Genomic DNA, 18,770 nt, shown 5'->3' on the forward strand with positions numbered 1-18,770 from the left:
TGTGGCTGGTTTAGGCCTAATGCTACTATTATTAGGCCTAGTTGACTTGATGTGGAAAAAGCTACAATTTTTTTGATGTCATTTTGAGTAATAGCGCAGATGGCAATAAATAGAGTTGTAATTCCTCCTAGGCAAAGTATGATAGTTAAGGCTGTCTGGTTGTTTTGTGTAATAGGGTTAAATCGGATTAGGAGGAAGATACCTTCGACAATTATGGTGCTAGAGTGGAGTAATGCTGATACAGGAGTAGGGCCTTCTATGGCTGAAGGTAGCCATGGGTGTAGGCCAAATTGGGCTGATTTCCCAGTTGCAGCAAAGATTAGTCCAAGAAGGGCTAGTGTATAGATGTTTGTTATGAAGATGTGTTGGATATCCCAGAAATTGTTATTAATTATCAGGCATTCTATGGCTAGCATGAATCCAATGTCTCCAATTCGGTTGTATAGGACGGCTTGGAGGGCTGCGGTGTTTGCGTTGGTCCGTCCGAACCACCATCCAATAAGCATAAATGATATGATGCCCACACCTTCCCATCCAATGAACAGTTGAAATAGGTTGTTTGCGGATACAAGGATAATTATGGTGAATAAGAAAATAATTAAGTATTTGAAAAAGCGGTGAATGTTTGGGTCGGTGTGCATATATCAAATTGAGAATTCTAGAGTGGATCATGTGATGTATAATGCAATGGGGATAAAGATGATGGAGAAATAGTCTAACTTAAAGCTTATTGTTAGGTTGAATGTATTTATTGAGAACCACTGTCAATTTGTAATTGTGGCTTCTTGCCCAGAGTAGATGAAGAGGGCTAATAGGATGAGGCTAGTGAAAAAAGCTAGTTTAACTGTGTTTTCACATAATAGTGGGAAGTTGCTGGTTTTGTGTGGTAGAAGCATGTTATAGGCTAGGGGGAAAGTAAGTATAATGATGGCCAGGAGTAGGGAAGAATTTAATAAACATATATATATATGTCTTCCCCCCCCAATTTTATATATATATATATATATATATATATATATATATATATATATATATATAATATATGTATAGCTACAGACATCATGTAATGCTCCAGTTTTAGTATCATATCTTAGTGCACCCTACAATTATTGTAAAGCAAACAAAATGCTAAAAGTCAGTCATAAGAAAAAAAATCAGCTACATTGAAATCCAGCAAACTTTAGAGTGCTTAAACTCTAATAAAGTTGATTCTGTATCAATTTCTTCATGTATCACCATATATTATAAGTTATGAACCTGAGCTACACGATTCTGTTATAAGCCTTTCAAATTTTGATGAGTTATCCAGAGATATATTTCAGAGTACATATAGTTCTTTACTATTATTTTAACCTTGATTCATATACAAATTTTCTTTATCCTCAGAAAATTTTGTATTGAAATGAAAATTTATTTTCCTATGAAATACATAGATTTTTTTTTTCCTATTTGTGGAAAGCAACGAGTTTGGACTTCAAGGATACTTATATAGAATATGGAAGTAACTTTAATATTTAAATTAAATTAACCATTTGAATAAGACCAATGTCTTAGGAAATAGATCCTGTTAACATTAAAAAGTTGTTTGTTTCAATCACAGATCAGGCTGCTGCCTGAATGGAATTTTTTTTTTTTTTTTTTTTTTTTTGTGATTCAAAACATGTCCAAGATAAAGAAAGAAAATAAAAATTCAGTTGTTTTGAAGAAATGTCCAATTCACTCAAAATTGATCTGGGCTGTACATTAACTCTGTAATCACAGTGTTTTTCTCAAAAACAGATCCAGGGCTTTGTAAACAGTAGATGTGACTGCATCCTAGAAAGATACTTGACCAAATGGTGACATGGCAATGTGGAATAAAAGAGTGGAGGAAGGATAGAGAAAGTAATCCCTATCAGTAATAATAAGGAGTGAGGTGCTGAAGTGCCAGAAATAGCATGAAAATGAAATGATAGGACTGAAGACTGAAGTACAGAATTTCTGGGATAGAGATATCCCAAGATGGTAAAGGTATGGTGTTAGTAAGGTATAGTGTGGAGAAAGATCCTGACTGAAAATCTTTTATCTCCAAGTCCCCATTTACTAGGCTGGTTCCTCCCTTCAATAATCCTTAGCCAGTTACATAGTCTATTTTTCTTCTTAGGGGAATAGAGAGTTGCATTCTGAACGAGGGAGTTTAGACAAAGGGCTCAGAGGGAGCAATGAGCTGTACCAGGATCTCTGTTGGATTCAGTCACCTTCCAATGTATGGTAGAGGATGAGACATAATTGAGGAGAGTGATTGCTGGAGCTCTAGTGTGTAGAGTGTCTGTAGCAGTCCCTCAGTGCCTCTTAGATACTGAGTCTGGGCCACCCAGTTGAACAGCCCAGGGTCTCTCCCCAAGCTTCTGTTGACCCAAAGCATTCTGTGCTAAATTCCTTTGAGACTGGTACTGCTGTAATTAACAAATGACAAAGTTTTAATGAACTCTGCAAGTAGAATTTCTTGGCACTTTCTTTTCTGAGTCCTTGAATAATTAATACTCCTTAGAGATCAATTTAAAAAGTTTTTTTCTCCTTTTTGCCTTGATTCCTGAGGGCATATTCCAAGTTCTTTAATGAAGTCTCTAGCTGACACCTAAGTTAAAGGTACTGAAAGTTCACTAACTGAGACTACAGGAAATCTTGGAGGACTGGAAATTTTAGGTGTCAGAGCAGCTGATATCCCTGAGGAGAGAGTATTAGGGGAATATAACTTCCACTTCCCTAGCTCTCAGAATTCATTCCTGGCTTCAGGACAATGAAAGCATCAATTGATTTCAACAAACATTTACCAAATATTCATAACATACTGGACCCAAAGATTACAGGGGAAGGGAGGAGAGGGAGAGGGAATGGATAGAGTGCTGCCCCCCCCCCCCCAAGAGCTTAGAGTTTAAAAGTATTGATTGGATAGTTCCATAAATAAGCTTCATACAAGGTAGGATGTGATAGGTACAAAGGAAAGTGATTGATTTCCAATTAAAAGAAAATTTTAAAGCATTACTGTCAGCTGTGCATCAGGAGAGAGAGAGAGAGAGAGAGAGAGAGAGAGAGAGAGAGAGAGAGAGAGAGAGAGAGAGGGAGAGAAAGAGAGAGAGAGTGAGTGTGAGTGTATGTGTGTGTAGGGGATCGGCAAAGCTTCAGGGAGAACATGACACCGTTGAGTTGAACTCTATTGGAAGATAAAGATTCTAGGAGGAGGGAGGGCTGTGTGTGTTACTCTGAAAACAAATGACCAAAGACTCATAGAAATTATATAATCACTGCTAACTATGAAAAGTATCAAAGAGCTCTCACACTGGTTATCACTAACTCTAAAAAAAATAAAACCAAAGAGTTTACAATGCAAAGCAAGAAGCTTTTTTTATTCCGTTGGAAGAGGGAAACCAGACAGGTTCTAGGGCCTTCTCCAAGGGAAGACCTCCTTTAGGGAGGTCAAGCTTTGATCCATATGGCAGTATCCATGCAGTGAATTGTAGCTGTGAAATATGGATAACAGCACAACGAGACAGGTTGATTCATAGAAGGCCTTCGTGACCGGAACATGGTTCATGTAGGTGTTTGCCTGAGCTCTAATCCTGGCACTGCATCCACTGAACCATATAGTTGCTAAAACTAGTTTCAACAACTAGCTTTCCAAAAATGTATTCATGACACACTTTTAAATTTAATCTGCATTATTAGCAGTTTCTCCACTATTTTCTTAAATCTAGGCAATCAAAAACATACTAAATTAAATCCTGATTTTTTTTTTGTCTGCTGATTCTTGGGAGGAAAATGCTCACCATGGAAATTTAACAATTAGTTCTCTAGCAAATCTGAGCCAGCTATAACATACCTCTGGCTATAGACATGGTGATGTGCATAAATGAACAAAAATGGAAGAGGGTGAAAAGAGATAAGGGGGTAGCAGGTCTGGATGGAATCCAGTAAAGAATAGTATATATTATTCTACTGACCTCTTCTTATCCCTTAAGGTGGTCATGGTTCTTTTGCTTGGGAGTATATTAGAGCTACAGACACAAGGGCTTCCTCAGTTATACCCAACCTATATGGTTTGAATTATTGACCAGGAGCCTACTACTACATAACAGACCAAGGAAGGCCAGACACATTTCATGTATTGTTGCCTACCCTGATATAGTTGTGTGATAATCAAGCAACCAAGAAGAATTTTAGTCATTGCTTATTGTATGCCAAGTTCTCCTTAATATCCATTCTTAATATACACAATACCAAACAAAAAGGAAAACTCCTGAAGCTCCAATGCACTATTGCTCAGCTGAAAACTCACCGGTATCAACAAACTATGGAACAAGTAAATGACTTGGATATCTCTAGATTAATTTCCTTATTTTTTCATCTTAAAAAAGGGGGAGTCGAACTAGATGATTGCTAAGGTTCCCTTCAATGCTAAATTCTTTGATTCAGTTTCATTCTACAACCATGTAATTAGCAAAACATTTGAACTCTTCTAAGAACTGTGAATATAAAACACAAATTAAAATTTTTTTCTAATTTCTATTGGAGGGATGTAAGTACACAGGTAAAAGCAGAATATATGTATATATACAGAATATATATATGTATATATATATATAATTTATTTGTAGAGAGAATACTAATAATTGAAGGAGCATGATCAGGACATACCTTTTTAGACTATGACACCTGAGCTAAGCTTTGAAAGGTTTGTGTACTTTGTTTTTTATATATTCATATAAGAAACAAGTACAAATCAACAATAGTTAAATGCCTATATGATTAAATTAATTTTTTCATTTTAACCATTCAATTTAAAAAAAAATGGTTAAGTTAAAACAATCGTTTGGGTTTTTGGAAATATAAAATACAAATACAAGGTGGTATTATGATTTATGACTGTGAAGAAGAGAGAAAAAGACCACAAAAAATCAGCTCATGCTGTAACTGTTTAGATTGCAGACTTCAGTTAGGACCCTAGTGCTGAGAAAAAATATATAGTTTCCTGTGTGCTGGTTGACAGATTTTCATTTGTGAATCATGCATCATGTTAAAGCTTAGCATCAGATTAAAACTTGGTGCAAACCCTCAGAAGCTCATGCTTGGAAAAATGCACCAGCCTTCTGGTTGATCTTCTTGCCTCAAGTCTCTCTCTTGGCATCTGAGTTCCCTTCCCTCATTCAATGGATTACAGTGACTCCTTATCACCGGCATGGAATTGGCAATTAAAGCTTTTCCCATTCTGACCTCATTTTACCTTTTCATTCTTTTTATATTCTGTCCCACTTCTATATTCTCTACTATCCAGTTACACTAATCTATTTGCCATTCCTTTGACTGGATACTTCAACACCAACTCTTTTTTCATTTTCCAAATTGAATTTTTTTCAATTAAAATAATTTATTTATCTTCTTTTAGTTTCCTTCCATCATTGAAGAAAAAAAGAGCAAAACCCTTGAAACAAATTGTTTCATTGATCATGTTTTAAAAATGAAATCCCATTTTGCCCTAAGCCCATCAGCTCTCTTGTTCTTGCGCCTTTTTCCTAGATGTCTCTCATTTTTGTAGTATTGTCTCTCCCCAGACATATTTTCTACCTTACCTGGCTTTCTTCAAAATTCACCTCACATCCTGTTTTTGGCAACTATTTTTATTACAACCCTCTTCCACTGATAATGCCTTCCTTCTGAAATCACTTTCCATTTATATTGCCTATATCTTGTATGTGCATACATTTTTTTCATATTATTTCTTGCATAAGAATAGGGTTTTTGTTTTGTTTGTTTTATATTATAAAAAATATGTGCCTCAAAGGCAGGGGCCATATTTTTGTCTTTCTTTGCATCTTCTGTGCTTCACATAATGCCTAGCACATAGAAAAGTTAATAAATATTTGTTCATTGACTAGATAGGAAGTTAGAGATCATTTTTTCCAAATCATTTATTTATAGATAAGTAAACTGAGGACCAGAAATATTGTGATTTTTCTTTTCCCTACTATATCTCTGTTGAGTAAGGGTTAATTTCCAAATTCAGTTTTGTTACATATATAATCTTTTCTTCTTGAACTAATGCAGATGAGATTGAAGTTTGAGTGTTGCCTCCTCTCCTCCCCACTCATCTTATGTATCAACTCTTCTTTGTATGCTGTACTTATGTGGGTAATTTTCCCCTTCTTCTCCCTTCCCTATTTAACTCAGTGCATCATTCTTTCCTTTCATTCTTCTTCTAAAATCTTCCCAGCATAATAGGATCATACTCAGATCCTCTAAATAGATATCCTTTAAATCCCCTGTCAATGATAAAATTCTTGAGGATTACATGCATCATCTCATAAAGAATGTAAAAAAAATTAACCTTATTTAATTCCTTATGATTTCTCCTTGTTTACCTTTATATGCTTCTCTTGAGTCTTGTGTCTCAATTGTCACATTTTCTATTCAGCTCTCGGTTTTTCATCAGAAAAGCTTGAAAACCTCTTTTATTTCACTTAATTTTTTTCTTTATTTATTTTATTAAATATGCATTTAATCCTTCTTTACGATTATACTCAGTTTTTCTAAGTTACTCTTTATTGTAATCTCATCTCCCTTGCCTTCCAAAATATTATATTTCAAGTCTTCCATTTATTGTTTGTGTGATCCTGATTATGGCTCTATGACACTTGAATTCTTTCAAACTACTTTAAGAACTTTCTCCTTTATCTGGAAATTCTGGATTTTATTTATAATATTCTTAGGAATTTTCACCTTAAGATTTCATTGAGAACTTGACTGGTGATTTTTTTCAATTTAAATTTTAATTTCTACATTGTTTTATTTGTAAAATATCAGTACAATTTTTCTTTATAATTTCTTGAAATATGCTGTCTGGGGTCTTTTTTTGTTCATAACTTTCAGGTAGTCCAGCGATTCTTAAATTATTTCTCTTTATTTTCCAGATCACTTATTTCCCCTATGAACTATTCAATGTTTTCTTTTTTTCTATTTTTAATTTTCTTTTAAACCTAATTTCTTTTTTTCTTAATGTCTCCTGGAGTTATTAGCTTCCACTTGACCAATTCTAATTTTTAAGAAATTGTTTTTTTAACCTCTTATTCAGCTATGAATTTAATTTTCACAATTTTCTTGCATAGCTCTCATTTCTTTTCCAGTTTTTCCTCTACTTCCCTTGTATTTTTATAATTCATTTTTTGACTCTTTTCATTCTTTTTTCTTTAATTTTTTCCCAGCAGCTCCTATCAGGATTATGCCCAATCTGAATCTTTCTTTATGGCATTGTTTGTATTTGTTTTCAATTCATTATTTTCTGTATTTGTTTTTTGAGTTTCCCTTTCACCATAGTAGATTTTACAGTTCTTTTTTTTTTTCTTCTAATTTTACAGCCTAATTGACTTTAGACTTTGTTAGTGTTAAGTTCAGCTCACTTCTTGGGAGGGGGATAGTGTCTGGTCTGAGCTTCTGTCTTTTTATGTCCTTTTGTTGCTTTCACAGCTCAGTCTGGGGGCTTGTAAGTTTTCTGAGATTCCAAAGTGGTGTGATTCAGAAAAGCCTTTTTATTGTCCTTCTGATATGTGTTTGTTCTTTGTTTGCCTTAATTTATTCCCATGAAGGCATATGTACAGGAAGAAAGTCTCTACTTTGTTTTTGGACTCAGAGTCATGCAGCTATTTTCCTGGAACTTGTTCTTTATTCCTTATACAGACAGGGTTCTTTCTCCCTTTTGACCACCTCTCTCCATCTTGGATTTATGACATTTTATCTGAGAGACTGTTTATTCACAAGCTGAAAGCTCACTGGAAGAAGGCTAAATACTATCTTTCTAGCCTATTGTGCTCTGATGCCATCTACAGCCACAAAGATTGTTGAGTCATTTCAGTCATATGTGACTTTTCATGACCACATTTAGGGATTTCTTAGCAGGAATACTGGAGTGGTTTGCCATTTCCTTCTTTGGCTCATTTTACAGATGAGAAACTAAGGAAAATAGGGTTAAGTGACATACCCAGGGTCACATGGCTAATAAATGTCTCAGACCAGATTTGAACTGAGGAAGATGAGTCTTCCTGTTTCCAGGTCTGATTGAAGTTACTGGATTTGCTTGGGGAAGATGGTACAAATGGCAAATTCTGCAGGTTGTCTTTTTGGCTGTGGGTCTAAGTACACTTTAACTCTGTCCATCACTATGCTACCTAGCTGTCTCCCCCATACATACATATAGATGCACACTACACATGTACAGCCACATATGTATATGTATACATGTTTATTAACATATGTAAAATACACATACATCACCTAGGCATAGTTTCCCTAATTAGAATGTAAGCTCATTGAGGACAGGGACTATTTTTGCCCCTCTCCCTTTTAATAAATAATGCTTCATATTTAGTGATGGTGATAACATCACCAACTACATGATATAGTGGATACGGAACTAGAACTGGAATCTAGAAGGACTGAACTTAAACTCTACCACAGATATGTCCTAGATGTATGAGTCTGGGCAAGTTCATTTTACCACTTAGTAATTTTAGGGACAAGGGAGGGTTTATTGAGAGAATAGAATTATTGACAAGTGATAGTTCTAGAGAAAAAAAGAATACTATAAATGATGCATTAAATATAGTAATGCCAGTGAGGAATCAGAGGTCCATAAAACATAAGGATTTCAGTTGAGATCTTATGCCAACCTAATGGCAAAGCTGGATGTAAAATCTGAATCTTTTCTAGCCTTAGTATTTGGTATCTTTACGAAAAACAAACCTTTGTCATGACTACATCCAGATATAATAACAGGATTTTTAAAATTCAGAGATAATTTAAGCCACATTGTGTCAGTGTATATAGTCCTGAAATTTCCTGAGCTATGTTTCCAAATCCATCTTGTATTATTCCACAGATGAGAAACCAGGATTAGTCACCCACTCAGAGAGAAAAAGAAATCTGTTTTTAGAGTTTTGCACTACTTTACTGATGAGGGAAATTCAGTTTGCCTTAACTAAAAAAGAAAGGATTTCCAAAGGTAAACCTTCCTCATTGATTTGTGCCCTCTAACAAATTCTCAAAGAATTAATCTAGCAAACTCCTTTGGCACTCCCTGACTCTTTTCTAGTTTTCAAAGTCCTCTGTACTGACTTTCTGACATGTTCTCTATAGCCTCTGCTGACTGGGGATCCTGACCCCAATCTCTGAAACAAGGAACTTGGAGTGATTTTCTAGTATAAGGATTGTGGATTCAAATTCATTCATCTATCATCTCAGGGACAAGGGACGAGGGCAAAGGCAACCAGTGTTAAGAAATAAAACATGAACTGTAAGTGTTAATATCAATTTCATCAAGTAAGATTGACAGATGGGCTCTACCTTTCCAAGATCCCAAGTAACTTATTTGAGGAGTGTTCTGCTGGGCGCAGTAAGTTTAAGTAAGGATCTGACATAGTACATGTGTTTGCAGAATTATAATAAGTCCATATTCTTGGGGAAAACAATTTGTGATGTGGTCTCAGGAGTATGACTTGTTATTATTTGAGCTTCCTTTGTGTATATTTTTTGCTCCAAATCATCTCCCCCAGGGCCTCATAGAGACAGATTGACATTCTTGGTTTCTCTGAAGGGAGGAGGATACATGTGGTCTCCTTTGGACTTTCCTTCTCAATAGAATTCCCAGGAGCACCTGGGGAAAGAAAGGAGTGGGGTTGATTATAGGATAAAATCTTTATTTATGGTATTTATTGTATAGATTTCCTGAAGTACTTCTTCAGACTCCCTTAGGTTGTGGAGTGATTCCATTTCAGGGATTTATCTGTCGTAGAAATTTCTAGAGGATAGATAATTTTCAGACCTATCTTAAAATATTGTATCTACTTATGTAGATATAGATCTATTTTTTAAAATTAAACCTAAGCATACACCATTGTAAGTATGTCTTCCTTTTGCCCTGGGGGTTGTTAAAGAGGGAGAAAGTGGGATCACCATGGACAACTGAAGTCACTGGATTTGCTTGGGAAGATGGAAGATGGCAAGTTCTGCAAGTTATCTTCTTGACTGTGAGTCTAAGTACAATTTGAATCAGAAACTATTCCCAAGGATATCATCCTATGGTCAAACTTGAGGCATTTAAATTTTAACTTTTAACATCTTTTAACTTTTCATATGTAGCACCATGAGAAACAGAAGGGTAGAGATTAAAGACAAACTAGTTCACCCCAGTCATTTTATATGAGACCCAGATCCAATGAGATAAAGTGACTTCTTTTTAGTAAATAATATGTAGCTGTGTTGGGGAAAGCTAGGTTTTGAATTCAGATACTCTGATTCATAGTTAAGGACTTTCCACAATGTTTGACTTTTTATGCTCTTCCACAGTAAGTAATGGCTGTTGTCAGTCATCTAAGACTAGCTCAGTCCCTTGAAGGAACAGGAGAATCACAGAACAGACGAAGGACCTTGGAGCATTTGTTATTTTTGTTAACATTTCAATTTCAGAGTGAGGGAGTGATTCCCTGTATCTCAGCAGATGATCATTCCTGATCTGCTTCCAGTAATGACTGCTTACTTTTTCCACATTGCAAAAGTAGCTATTATAGGACAAGAACTTTAAAAAAGGATGAACCCTTCTATACCTGTGATAAAGCAGGGTAAATATACTTGAGTTCAAAAGATCTTGGGCTTAAATCTTAGACCTGTCATTTATTAGCTGGAAAGTATTTTATCTTCTCTAGGTCTTAGTTCCCTTATCTTTAAAATTAAAACATTAGGTTTTATGATCTCTAATGTCCTTTCCAACTCACTATAAATCCTCCTCTCTATAATCCAGGAGAGAGGTAAACAGACCATCTTAAGAGGAGTATCATGGGATTAATACCTAAATACCAGAAGCAAATACTCTTGTTTTTGTTTCTTGTGATCCTTTTAACATGGTAAGTTTTTGCAAAGCTAAAGTTAACAAGTTTCAATAAATGTCAGAGAAAAGCAAAAAGAGAAAAACAAATGAATGTGGGGATCAAACCAGAAAGTGAGAAAAGTACCTGCAAAGAGGAGAATGCATCTGTTTTAAGATTAAACTCACCCCAAATTATGGATACTATTTTTCACAGTCGTTGCCTATCTGTATTAGTGGAGTACAGCTAGTTGGTGCAGTGGATACAGCAACAGCTCTGAAGTCAGGAAGACCTGAGTTCAAATGTGACCTCAAGGCACTTAACATTTCCTAGCTGTATGACCCTGGGCAAGTTACTTAACCCCAATTGCCTCAACAAAACAAAACAAAACAATAAAACAACAACTCAGAGTTGAACAAGAATTGAGAGAATTCTCATGGAATAGTTTGAATGTTCTTAGACAAGTAAAAGGTGAAATCACTGCTAGGAATGGATCAAGACTGAGGTTTGTGGATTGAAGAGAAAGATAAGAACTACTAATTTGGGGGATGAAATAGTAAACCAATATATAACAAGATTGTGGAAAAGCATTGAGCATTCAACTGAATTTTTACAGCAGAAATAAAAGAGAGTACTCTAGGTTTTAATAGAGAATTACAACAAGAATAGGGAGAGAGTAATAAAGTCTGACGACATGTATTGAAGACAGAGACTGTTAAGTGATAGCAGTATAGCAGTGACGTGGATTTGGCAACAAAGTGGGAGGAATCATGCTAACCATTCTAGGTTTTTATCCTGGAGTTAGGAAGATTGGAAAGAATTATTTCTTCCATCAGAATTAGTTCTCAGGAATATGGTATATTTAGAAGATTTTTAGGATTAAGTTTGTACTAGGAAATAGAAAGAAACTTTGAGTCATAAGTTAAGGATGCAGAAAAGTCTTCTAAGAGTAGAAATTGTCTTCCAGAGACCACAGACTGGGTTGACCCAGGGCAATGAGAGTATGGGAGGGGATATTAGGGGAAAGATATTTTTGCTTGTGTCTTTAGGTCAGAATAACTGAAAATCTGAGAACAATATGTTGAGAAGTAGAATGAAGAAAACTGATACCTAGAGGTGGGGAGTTAAAAAAAATTTAAAATTTCTAAATAGGATGTTTTTGTTCCCAATGGTCTTAGAGTTCTGTGGATAATAGGAAAAGATTCCTGTGGATCAGAAACTTGCCTTTCCTATCTATGTATTGATAGAGAATGTCTATACTTAGTAGCTATGGGAAAATCAATAAATCATTTAATCCATTAGCTTCAGTGTTCCATCTGTAATGTGGAAACAATAAGATCAATACTTATAATATCATTCATACATCATTAGACCATAGGATTTAGAGGTAGAAAGGAGATCAGAAGTCATTGAACCTCCTCATTTTATAAGTGAGTAAATATGATCAGTGTTATCCACAGAGTTCAATATGAGAGCTTATATTCAAACTCAGATCCTTTCACCACAAATCTAGCATTTCTCATTATACTCCACTTAAATAAGATAATTATGTAAATAGCTTTTCAAATTGTGAAACCTTACATAGATATCAGTTATTTTATTTTTGTTGATGGAGTGCCATAGATCAGACTCTTTCTTTGTTAAAGAATTGATTTTGAGAGTTAATATCCAAGATAATAAACTTTAAAAGCATAAGATGAGATTAGATTCATAAGGAAGATAAGTGTTAAAAAGAACAGAAAAAAATACTTTTGCATAAAGAGTTAAAGCAACTGATAAAGGATGGAAGGTAGTGTCCCTCTCAAAGATGAATATATTACTATAATAGAAACTTCAAAAATATGTATTAAGGAAATATGGTTGTCAAAGTGGAATTGAGCAATTTGCAAATAAAAATGAATAGTGACATAATTATAAAGGCTTCAATCATCTTTTAAAAGATATTGGGAAATGTTTTATTTTAGTGCAAACAGTTTGATGAAAGGTATGGGAAAATAACTTTTATTTATAAAGTTATATGAATATGAGGAAAGAGTCTTTCTTCAGTCACAGAATATGTTGGAGAACCACAATGAGAATTAATTAATGGGTAGAGCTTCAAACTCATTTCAATTTACTTGTTGATTTGAGGGCAAAACTTGAAAAAAATCATGCAGTTGTTTGCAGATTTTAAGTAAGAACTGTTGATTTCATTAGGGAAATTCCAAGAGCTTTTAATCTCCTAAGTGAAAGGAGAACCGCAGAGTGCTAAGAGTCTGATTTCAGTTACTGAAAATAAGCTGAGATAGGAATCAAGTCTGGCTGATATGATGAATGGAATGTAAGGAACATGGCAGAAGAGAGAGACTTAGCATGGGATTATGGGATCAACATAATAATACAACTTTACCAAAACTTTTTGAAGAAACCAGTAGTTTAAGATAATTGGAAGAAGACTTCTGTTCCAATTATTGCCTTTTAGCATGACCTAGAGATAAAGAAAGATGAGACTTTTTATGTGCCTGTTACTCTGTTACCCACTTCTGGTTTGATAAGGTGACCACAATGGACAGAATGCTGGGAATGAAGTCAGGAAGACTCATCTTCTTGAGTTTAAATCTGGCCTCAGACACTTAATGGCTGTGCAATCCTGAACAAGTCACTTAAATCTGTTTGCTTCAGTTTCCTGAAGCAAATTTATAAAATAAACTGAAGAAGGAAATGACAAATAACAAATCTTTGCCCCCAAAATCTCCAAATCAAAAACCAAACAAAAAAACCCGAATGGGGTCATGAAGAGTCAGAATTGAAATGACTCAAAATCTACATTGGGAAAGAAAAGCAGGTTTTGCTTCTGCTTTGCAGTATAGGAAGAGATAAAGATTTCTAATTAAATGAAGCAGAATTCTGGATAGTGAAGACCTGGTGATAGGCAGATTTACCCTTCCATTTTCTATGAGTTCTTTTTTGTCACACAGATCACAAAATGTAGCATCCTGATAAGTGAATACCTAATTGGGATTGTTAAATCTAGTTGAAAGATAGCCAGTCTGATGAACTTTCCAGTTCTCCAGCTCAAAAGAAACAAATTCAAATTAACTTTTTAAATGCCCTTTTAAAAACTGATCATAAATTTAAAGTGCTTGCAAATTGGTAGCTGAAAATAGCAAAGAATGTTCCACTGGAGTATAGTGAGGACCAAGAAATACACATTTAATAAAGATGTGACTTCATGTGGTACAGCTATTCCTGATGAATGAATGATTGAATGACATCAAATTGAATGACATTAAAAGTACAGTGTTGTGAGTCACTCTAAGAACTTGCATTTTCTTCCATCATGGGCTTCCTTGCCAGGTTTATTTAAGTGTATGAATTGAAAGCATTGATAGGAAAATGACTCAGACTTATGCATAGGTTGTGTTCTATTTATGTTTATATATTTGCATTAATATAGTTAATGTTTCATTTTTTATTATTTCTTACCTTATTGCTAAATAAATGGATGTTTATTTTTAATTTTAATAATAGCTTTTTAATTTCAAAATACATGCAGATAGTTTTCCCAATTTTTGTGTTCCCAATTTTTCTCCCTCCCTTTTCCCACTCCCCTACCCTAGAGAGCAAGTAATCCAGTATAAGTTAAACATGTGCAATTCTTCTAAACATATTTCCACATTTATCATGGTGCACAAGAAAAATCATTTCAAAAAGAAAAAAAATGAGAGAAAATAAAAGCAAGCAAACAACAAAAGAGGTGAAAATATTATGTTGTGATCCAAATTCAGTCCCTATAGTTATCTTTTTGGATGTAGATCACAAGTGTATCTCTAGATCACAAGTTTATTGGAATTGCCTTAAATCACCTCAATTTGAAAAGAGCCAAGTAATGGTCAAATATAAAAAGCCATCATTGTGAGGGGCTGGTCTATGAAAAATGAAATTCGTGATGATGGTTGAAGTGCAAAGCGGTAAGTTATTGTTTAGTCACTCAGTTGTGTCTGTTCCTGTGGACTATACAGTCCATGGGGTTTTCTTGGCAAAGATACTGGAGAAATTTGCCATTTCTTTCTCCAGTGAATTTAAGGCAAATAGAAGTTAAGTGACTTGCCCAGGATCATATAACTAGTATCTGAAGCCAGATTGTGATTCAGATCTTCCTCACACTCTACACACAGAGTCATCTAGCTACTCTCTTTCAACAGTATTCCCTCACTATAATAAATCTAAAGTGATGATCTTTTTTGGGTGAACCTAGCATAGCTAATGTAAGTAGTTTTAAGTGTATGATTCAACAGAGAATTGGTATTGAAATGCTTATTAAAGAGATATATAGTATTGCAATGAGTAGAAATATCTTACCACAGATTTTATAATAAAACAACTTCTTAACAATTCAGTCAATATATAGAACAGCATTTGAACTTTGAATCAAATTTAGGCTTTTTAAAATAATTGCTATCTATCTTTGTTTAATCCTCAGCTCTATTTTTACTGTGTTACTTGTGAATGGGACAATTCCTGTCATAAAGACATGAAGAACAACCAAACACTGATCACAGAATTCATCCTGCTTGGTTTTTCTATTGGACCAGAGATGCAGCTATTTCTTTTTATCATTTTCTCTCTGCTTTATATTCTCACCCTTCTAGGAAACACAGTGATATTAGGCCTCATCTGTTTGGATTTCCGACTTCACACTCCCATGTACTTCTTCCTCTCACATTTGGCCATTGTTGACATCTCTTATTCTTCCAACAACGTCCCAAAGATGCTGGCAAATTTTCTTAACAAAAATAAGAGCATCTCATTTGGTCCATGTATAACACAGACCTTTTTGTACATGGCTTTTGCCCACACAGAATGTCTTATCTTGGTGGTGATGTCCTATGATCGCTATGTGGCAATATGTCACCCTCTCAGATACACCGTCATCATGAGCTGGAGAATATGTACTACTTTGGCTGTTATTTCCTGGGTATTTGGCTCCTTGCTAGCCCTTGTCCATGTGCTTCTTCTCCTGAGGTTGCCCTTTTGTGGGCCTCAGGAAGTCAATCATTTCTTCTGTGAACTCCTATCTGTGCTCAAGCTTGCCTGTGCAGACACCAGGCTAAACCAGTTTGTGATCTTTACTGCTTCTGTATTTATTCTAGTGGGGCCCCTGCTCTTGGTCCTGGTCTCTTATATGCATATTCTCCACGCCATCTTAAGGATCCAGTCTGGGGAGGGAAGAAAGAAAGCCTTCTCCACATGCTCTTCCCATCTTTGTGTAGTTGGGCTCTTCTTTGGCAGTGCCATTGTCATGTACATGACCCCTAACAGCACTCACCCTGAAGAACAGCAGAAAATCCTCTCTCTGTTTTATAGCCTGTTCAATCCTACACTAAATCCCCTCATCTACAGCCTGAGGAATTCAGAGGTGAAAGGTGCTCTGAGGAGAGCATTAGGGAAGGATAGATCAATGTGAGAGATTACATAGGGCATCTGTGAATTGAAAGAGTCTTTTGCAAGTATCTTTGATCCATTTGAAAAGTAGGGACATTATTTACTCTGATGTTTATAATTCTTGTCAACAATAGTGCTTATACACTGAGTCATCCAGAATTTACTAAATACCTTTCATGTGTCAAAAAAACAGCCCCAGCACAACTCTGCTTCAAAGAATCTGCAGATTCTTGCAAGTTTTGCCTTCCCCACTCCCAACTCATATATCTCCTTCTCCCCATAGTACCTAGATCTTTTATAAATCTTAGAATTCTGAAATTATATTTCTCCCACTTAATTATTTTATAGATATCTTAAGCCTGTATTGGGAATCACTTAACAAGGATAGAGGAATCCATGGAACTTGAGGAAAACAAAATTAAGAACATTTAAGGAGAGGTATTATAGAATGAGCATCATTTCAACTGGGAACCTTAAATTTGTCTCTTAGTTTCCTCTGGATGAGTAACAGGGATACTCGGGTATTCAGTCTACTTTTGTTTGATTTGCCATGAAGGATCAGAATAGCTGCCTCACCCCTGTACTTCATGTTTTCTCTCAGTAGGCTGGACCTATAATCACAGAATAAGGGTGTGGGAATTCAAGGTATCTGAATGGATTTAGAACAGCTCTGCTATAGAGATGGGGTGTTTCTTTATGTGGTTTATTTTTTGGTTTTATTTTTATATGATAGAATTTCAGTTTTGGTCATTTTGATTTGTGTCTCTTTCTTAGAAAGTATTATGACTTTTAAAGAAAATATCAATATATCATATATGCTTTAAGTATCAGAGGAAAATGGCATAGTGGAATCAAATGCAAAGATCCATAATCAAACCTGCATCTTCCAGGATTCACAGAACTCTTTCCTTTGATTTGTTCTGCTTTCGATACAGTGCTATTCTAAAAGGTTGAGATTTTTGAAAAAGTGTTAAAATATTTGGGAAGTGTTATTTGATATTTCCCAAGAATGACAAGGTGGACCAAAACATATATACATACACACACACACACACACACACACACACACACATATATATCCCCATAGGATGAAGTTTTATAACCTCCTCTCCTATTTTTATTTACAATTTACCAAAGAGAAAGAGTAATAGAAACCAGTTAATATCTCTGATAGAAAACATGGTGAAATCTAGAGGATAAGTGCAATTTTATTTTGAGACTTAACAGTTTAAGTGATATGAAAATATTGCTGTATTTATTAGATTGATTTGGGAAGAGCCAGAAAATTCTTTAAAGATGAGGGATATTAAAGAAAAAAAGATAATTTGTTGGGGTTACTTTCAATTTGGAAATGCAGAACTTTTATAAAATAGAATCCTTCTTGAATTTCAAGGAAAAAATATTGATTTAGCATCTAGTTGTAGAAAGTTTCCAACACAATAAAGGATATTTGTTAAAAACTACAATAAAATCTGTCATTTTCACCCACAAAGGATGAAAATTCCTTTGGATTTTGCATAAAGAACACATTTATTCTTTTTAACACATTAACACATTATTGAAACTTTTAGAGATTTTTAAGAGAAAATCCATTAAAATATTAACATCATTGCTTTGTATGATCTTACATGAACTAGTCTGCTGTCTATACTTGGCAATCTGTGGTAAGTATATATTGTGTCTGAATACATGAATAATAGGGAAATTTGGGGGAAAGTGGAAAGACAAGTAGCTGAGCCTCTGTGGTGCAGAAATCTTAGAAAATATCAACTTACTGTCATAGATTTATTCTAAACCTTCCATTCCTTAATATTTTATGACATATTTAATAGTATTACTTACTTGATAGTACTAATACTTTCAAAGTTTTAAGATCTGAAGATTCAGTATCCCATACTGCATGGAATGTTATATAAGATCACTAATGGATTTTAGAAAAAATTTAGTAGCCACAAAAGAAATAGGTTGGTCATGGTTTTTGTTACTTTCTGCAGATAGCCTGTGTAGAAATAGATATAACAACCTGGACATATGTTGTCTTACTGGATGCATATTCAAATTATGATGAAGAATCTCTATGACATATCAGTACTTATGAGCATTATATAGATTTAATAAATAATCTTTTTTGTGAGAATAGATGACTCTGGAAGAAAAAGAAATCTAGGAATATTTTCCAAATACCTCATAGTCCTCAACAGGAAAGAAAAAAGATTCGGGAGAGGGCACAGATAGGTGGCATTTTTTTACTATTTCTCCCAATTATAGATTGTAATTTTTGAGGATATGAAACATAAAGAACTAATTTAAGAGATGATAAAGAAGAAAAGGATTTTTTTGTTTTATGGATTAAGATTCTAAAATGATAATCACTTGATATCTCCATGTATGCACACTGTCTATATATCCCTCCTTTCCTATGAACCAGTCAGTTATTTACTACATGTGGGCGCTTTCAGC

At 34.7% G+C, this 18,770-nt stretch overlaps 1 protein-coding gene across 1 annotated transcript; it reads left to right on the forward strand.

Annotated features, from left to right (window-relative positions):
- Positions 1-15,399: 15,399 nt before the first annotated feature.
- On the forward strand, positions 15,400-16,332 carry LOC100917008 (olfactory receptor 2A5-like). The gene has a single exon (XM_003771697.1). The coding sequence runs from the start codon at positions 15,400-15,402 to the stop codon at positions 16,330-16,332; it is 933 nt and encodes a 310-aa protein (XP_003771745.1).
- The last annotated feature ends 2,438 nt before the right edge of the window (positions 16,333-18,770 follow it).

Source organism: Sarcophilus harrisii, chromosome 5 (genome assembly GCF_902635505.1).
Source record: "Sarcophilus harrisii chromosome 5, mSarHar1.11, whole genome shotgun sequence".
NCBI lineage: Eukaryota > Metazoa > Chordata > Mammalia > Dasyuromorphia > Dasyuridae > Sarcophilus > Sarcophilus harrisii.

What these genes read in the sequence shown, in the direction of transcription:
- LOC100917008 (XM_003771697.1), top strand. Translation starts at nt 15,400, where the DNA reads ATGAAGAACAACCAAACACTGATCACAGAATTCATCCTGCTTGGTTTT.